The sequence below is a fragment of the Glycine soja genome, chromosome 7 (assembly GCF_004193775.1).
Source record: "Glycine soja cultivar W05 chromosome 7, ASM419377v2, whole genome shotgun sequence".
Classification (NCBI taxonomy): Eukaryota; Viridiplantae; Streptophyta; class Magnoliopsida; order Fabales; family Fabaceae; genus Glycine; species Glycine soja.
The window spans coordinates 19,443,731-19,449,393 of record NC_041008.1 but is presented as its reverse complement, the minus strand read 5'-3'; the positions used below and the strand labels follow the sequence as shown (position 1 = coordinate 19,449,393).

Here is a 5,663-nt window from a genome sequence, read left to right as displayed (position 1 = left end):
TATATGGCCTGTATGTTTTTTGCCATGGGGCTCGAGACAATAACCTCTTGAGGTTCACACTCATAGCTTCATGTTAGTTCTCTTTGTGGGAATGGTACCCCGTAACCACCATCAATCAATATCTTATGGCTGAAAAAAAGAAGAAGAAGAAGAAGAAGATATGAGTCTCTTAGAGATATTAAAGAGTTTATCATAACCCTTTGATTACTTTTTTTTGTTGTTGTTGCAAATAAGTATACTATCTTATATTGATATTGGAACTTCAATAACAAGTATTTTCATGTTTAAACATATTAGTTGAGACTATGTTATACTATTTATGATGATTGATTTTAAAAATATATAATGTAGAAAATATAAACTCAACATAATTATTGATTTTATTTTATATATGATATTGTTGGTTCTAAGAAGAAAGTTTGTAAAATAGTTATTTTCTATGTGTGATATATGATGAATTGGTAGGGGCTTTAGTCCCATCATTGCACCCAAAAAAATGATGAATTGGTATACTGTGTTGTAATAATGCAAAATTAAGTTTGATTATTTGTAAATAATTATGAGAAATTTGATGTAATCGATTGCAATGGATGTGATTTGATTTTAACTTATTATAAATCTATCGTAAAAAAAATACGATTGTATTAAAAAACTTTGCTCATAAAACCTACTATTCTAATACCCAACGTAAAGATTTTATTAAGATTTTGAGTTTACTAAAATTACCACTTTACAATCTACTCTTAAGTTCTTAGCTTTTGAATTTTCGACCATTTCTCTTTGCAACTAATTAAATATTAACCTAATAGTATTTTTTATAACAAGATAATATTTCATTAATAATAAAAGTGTTTACATTGAACGCTAGTTGTGTTCACCCCTAACCACCAAACCAATTGGAATTACAAACTTATTACAAATGCTATTGGAAGATCTCATTAATTTCCTCCCCGTTGGCCTACCGCTTCCCTATGTAGATTCCAAACTCAACTCTTTATATAAAAACATAAACACATCAATTGCAATCAATTACATCAAATGAGACACCACCCTACCTTTCAACACTTATAACATATGTTAGCCCGATAGCCCTTAAAATGGAATTTGTGTTGTACGGTCTTAATTTATAATCATGCATGATTTTCATATCCTAAGTTTTTATATAGTGTTTAATGGTTAATAACATAGATAATATAAGTATTTTGTTGACATTTTCCATCCTAACCGGATAATATTCTCCTTTTTAAAATTTTGTGTAATAGACAACACTTTTATTAATAATTGAAAAAGTTAGAATATGTATTTTCAACAATGTAAAAAATTCTAATAAAGTATGAAGTTCAAGAACATGTCCATTTTTTTTAAAAGCATATATAACAAATCCATCAATCCAAATAGACATAAAGCATTATAAAACAAATCCAATTATTGTTATCTCCATACCTCAGTAATAGAATATATGTATAATCGATTATTGTTATAAATGATTATAATCAGAATCAATTTTTATTTGGATAAGTTGATTAAAAAGTAGTTTGAAAATAATTAATTTTGTTTAAATGCGAACAAAAAAATTAGCTTTTACATGATAAAAGAATATAAAAAAGTTAAAAGAAAAAATGAGTTGTTGAAAAATAATCATAAACTATAAATTTTCAGCTTCATAAAAACAACTTAAAAAAAAGGTTTTTTTTCTTCTTCTAAATTTAAACTAAAATCCCAAATATCCAATTATGATAAACTTATTCCTTCTACCCCACTCAACTTAGTTACTACTTTCATGTCAGTTTTATTCACACGAAAATAAATATAAAAAAAAAACAATATATAAATAAGTTTGGGATTCAAGCGAATCATCTGTCTTCCACCTAACACATGACAATCATTTCACATGACTCTCCTACTGTTACTGGTTTATGAGTTTGCCTATTCATTCCTAGTTGATGAGTAGTGAGAGCTACATAAAGCAAAGTTCTAAACAAGAACAGTGTACGAGGTGAGAGCTAGAAACCCAGGATTTAGAAATAGTTAGAGATGCCTGAGTTTTGCGTAACAGGGGGTACTGGGTTCATCGGATCTTACCTGGTGAAGGCCTTACTTGAGAAGGGTCACACAGTGAGGACCACTGTTAGAAACCCAGGTATGCCATATGTGGCAGAGGTATAACAACACATTCAGATAGTGAAGAGCCTTCAATTCTAAGAGATTTGATACTTTTGATGTTTTAAATTGATCAATTTGTTCATAAACTATTCTATTTTTATGTTAATTAATCCTTTTCTGTTGCCTTGTTACATTTCTATTTTTTTATCAGAGGATGTGGAGAAGGTTGGTTTTCTGACCGAACTAAGTGGAGCCAAAGAGCGATTGAGAATTTTGAAAGCAGAACTATTGGTGGAAGGAAGCTTTGACGAGGTAGTGAAAGGAGTTGATGGTGTCTTTCATACGGCATCCCCTGTGCTTGTTCCTTATGATGAGAACGTTCAGGTGTCTTTCCCTTTATCCTCATTATTAGTATTCTTGTCCTTATTTCATTTACAATTGTATTACTTATTTAAATGTTTATATTAGGTAAGTGTGGTACAATGAAACATGATCACTTATACTTTTTTTGGTGCAGAAAAATATTAAGTTACTTGAATCTTAACAAAAACACACAAGAAAAACACCGGGAACCTAAATATTGGTGAAAGAAAAAATGAATGAAGTTTATTGAATGCTTTGCTGCATTACAGAATAAATAATGTGTTGTTCTTTTCAGTAATGCAACCTGTATAGTAAAATAGTGCAATCAATTTTGCAGGAAATTTTAGTAGCTAGAACTGATTTTGATATATTGAGTTTAAACCATTAAATGTGACTAAGAATTGTACATGTTTGCATGTTATGGATATTGATTTTAACAAATTGTGCATGAATAATCCTTGTTAAACCCAATTTCAGCCACCTAGGTAAGTCGTAAGAGGGATTGATGAGTAGTAAAAAATTGTTAAACAATCTTTCTGTTTAGACATAAAATGAAGTTTGTTATTATCTTTAGGTTTAATTATTCATTTAATTCTTATATTTTTATTATTTTGTATTTGTTAGTCCTAATAATTTTAAAGTGATTTTTTAGTCCTTATAATTTATATTTTAATTCTATTTGTAGTTTGAAATTGATTTTTTTATCTTTATAATTTGTATTTTAATTCTCTTTTAGTCTCTATAGCATATATTTTAATTTTATTTTTGTCTTTACCTTCAAAATATGAATAATATTATCAATTATATTAAAAAAAATATATTAACAAGTAATTTATAACTAATTTATCGTAAAATAATTTGTAATAAAAAATAGTTGATAATTTATAACTAATCTGTAGTTAATTATTTTTATATTTTTTTTGTAGTAAGGATTAAAAGATAATTAAAATAAAAATTATAGGAATAAAAAAATTAAAATATAAACTATAAGGACTAAAAGATCACTTTTAAATTATATGGACTAAAAGACAATTAAAATGTAAACTATAGGGACTAAAAAAATCACTTTTAAACTATAGAGACTAAAATGTATAAATTATAAAACTATAGGGACCAAATGAGTAATTTAATCTTATCTTTTATAAATAAACCTAAAGTTATCATATTGTATATCTTAAAGATGCACATTTTTCTTTATTAATGGTGCCACTGTACTGAAATTTCTCATGATTTGGATTATATTCCAGGAAAATTTGATTGATCCCTGTCTAAAAGGAACCATAAACGTGCTTAACTCTTGCATAAAAGCAAATGTGAAACGTGTTGTTCTCACCTCTTCTTGCTCTTCCATAAGATACCGTGATGATGTGCAACAAGTGTGTCCTCTTAATGAATCTCATTGGACTGATCTAGAGTACTGTAGACGCCATAATGTAATTATATTTTCACCTAATTTTATATAATACATTAAATGTTGTCACATTTCAATGGAAAGTGTCACCTTATGTAGTTGACATTCTATTGAACTATTACAAATATATGCAGCTGTGGTATGCATATGCAAAGACAATAGCAGAGAGAGAGGCTTGGAGGATTGCGAAAGAAAATGGCATGGATCTAGTGGTGGTTAATCCCTCTTTCGTCGTTGGTCCCATGCTTGCACCACAGCCAACCAGCACACTGCTCTTGATACTAAGCATTGTCAAAGGTTAGGTTTATGTGATATGCCTTGAGATGCTACTTTATAAACAATAATGTTATACTTACAATAATTTTTATATTGATTTTTATATTTTCTTACATCATATGAGTTATTTTATCTGACTTTTCTTTTTTATCCCCCTGTTTCTCTGTACATTTGTATGAGTTATAAATTATTCTGTAGGAGTAGAATTATTATATTACACAAGGGTTAAGAGAAAGTGAAAAATTTATTGAACCACTCTGTAATACATAAATTAAAATGTTAATGTGACAAAAAGGATTAACTTAGTTGTTAATAACAATTCATCATTTAATTCTTGTTTGAGTGATCATCTGGTTATCATTTTTACAATAAAAATGGAGACGAGGGACCTTTTGAATCTATAGGTAAAGAAACAAATCTTATGGTAATATTTTGGAAGAAAAACTATTATTCGGATCAAGTCATGGCTAGATTGAAGAATTACCATAAAAAAAAATTACTGGGCCATATATCTGAAAATCGTTCCTATGCATTTTTACTTCACGTTCGACTGAATAAGAAAGGGATGCAATATCATATATAATAATTAAGCACCGAGTAGCTAATCTCTTGTTCAATATTTTAAATTTTCTACTATAGTGCATGCTAAGATTCTGCATAGTTTCAATTCTCTTAAAACTTCTGCATGATTCACTTTTCAAATTTAGGGTGACATATCTTTTAACAGGCATGAAAGGAGAATATCCAAATACAGCAGTGGGGTTTGTACACATAAACGATGTGATAGCTACTCACTTGTTGGCTATGGAGGATCCCAAGACATCTGGCAGGCTTATTTGTTCAAGCACAGTAGCTCACTGGTCGCAAATCATCGAAATGCTTCGTGCCAAATACCCTTCTTATCCATATGAAAATAGGTGAGTCAAACCATGCTATCAATTACACTTTAAACTTTTGCTTGTATATATTTGGGACAACAACAATAGGTAAGATACAAAACATTGAAATTTGAATTAAAGAGAAAATAAAAGGAAAAATATATATTTCCAAAAAAATAAAAAATAATTACATTAACATAAGTTAAATAATACCTCAACTGTCACATCATCCATCCAGTGCGGCATCAACACAATCACTCACATATTTAAGAGAGGACTCAAAATTACACAATTACAAAACTTAAAGGACCTCATAAGCACAACTAGAACATAATAAACTAAAATCATACAAATTTTATACCTAATAGATCGAAAGTGTAATGAAGTCTTTTTATTTTTTTAAATAAAAGTGGTTTTGTTGTCCCTTTTCTTTGTAATAAAAAAACATTATTCAGATTTTCTTGTCACTCTGATTTATTTCCTCTTTTCTAAATGTACATTAATTTGCTATGAATTAAATAACCAATACATTCTGCCTACAACGCATCACCAATAATATTTTATGGTTTGATCACGGTGTTACAGGTGCAGCAGCCAGGAAGGTGATAATAACCCGCACAACATGGACATCA

At 28.7% G+C, this 5,663-nt stretch overlaps 1 protein-coding gene and 1 long non-coding RNA gene across 3 annotated transcripts in view; one reads left to right on the top strand and one right to left on the bottom strand.

Annotated features, from left to right (window-relative positions):
* The first annotated feature begins 1,859 nt into the window (after nt 1-1,859).
* LOC114419154 (tetraketide alpha-pyrone reductase 2-like) overlaps nt 1,860-5,663 on the top strand; it is a 4,050-nt gene continuing 246 nt past the window's right edge. Inside the window, exons 1-6 of one of the 2 annotated variants that reach the window (XM_028384798.1) lie at nt 1,860-2,140; nt 2,315-2,487; nt 3,714-3,899; nt 4,012-4,174; nt 4,881-5,070; nt 5,617-5,663. The exon at nt 5,617-5,663 is cut by the window's right edge and continues 246 nt beyond it. In XM_028384798.1, coding sequence (XP_028240599.1) covers nt 2,035-2,140; nt 2,315-2,487; nt 3,714-3,899; nt 4,012-4,174; nt 4,881-5,070; nt 5,617-5,663 — 865 coding nt within the window. In that variant the 5' untranslated portion in view covers nt 1,860-2,034. The remainder of the gene's footprint in view (nt 2,141-2,314; nt 2,488-3,713; nt 3,900-4,011; nt 4,175-4,880; nt 5,071-5,616) is intronic. The other variant, XM_028384799.1, reaches the window with a different exon arrangement.
* On the bottom strand, nt 4,055-5,358 carry LOC114419155. Its single transcript, XR_003668181.1, has 3 exons — nt 5,245-5,358; nt 4,949-5,048; nt 4,055-4,158 (listed from the first exon to the last, which is right to left on the bottom strand). It is a non-coding gene; the product is annotated as an uncharacterized LOC114419155 (long non-coding RNA).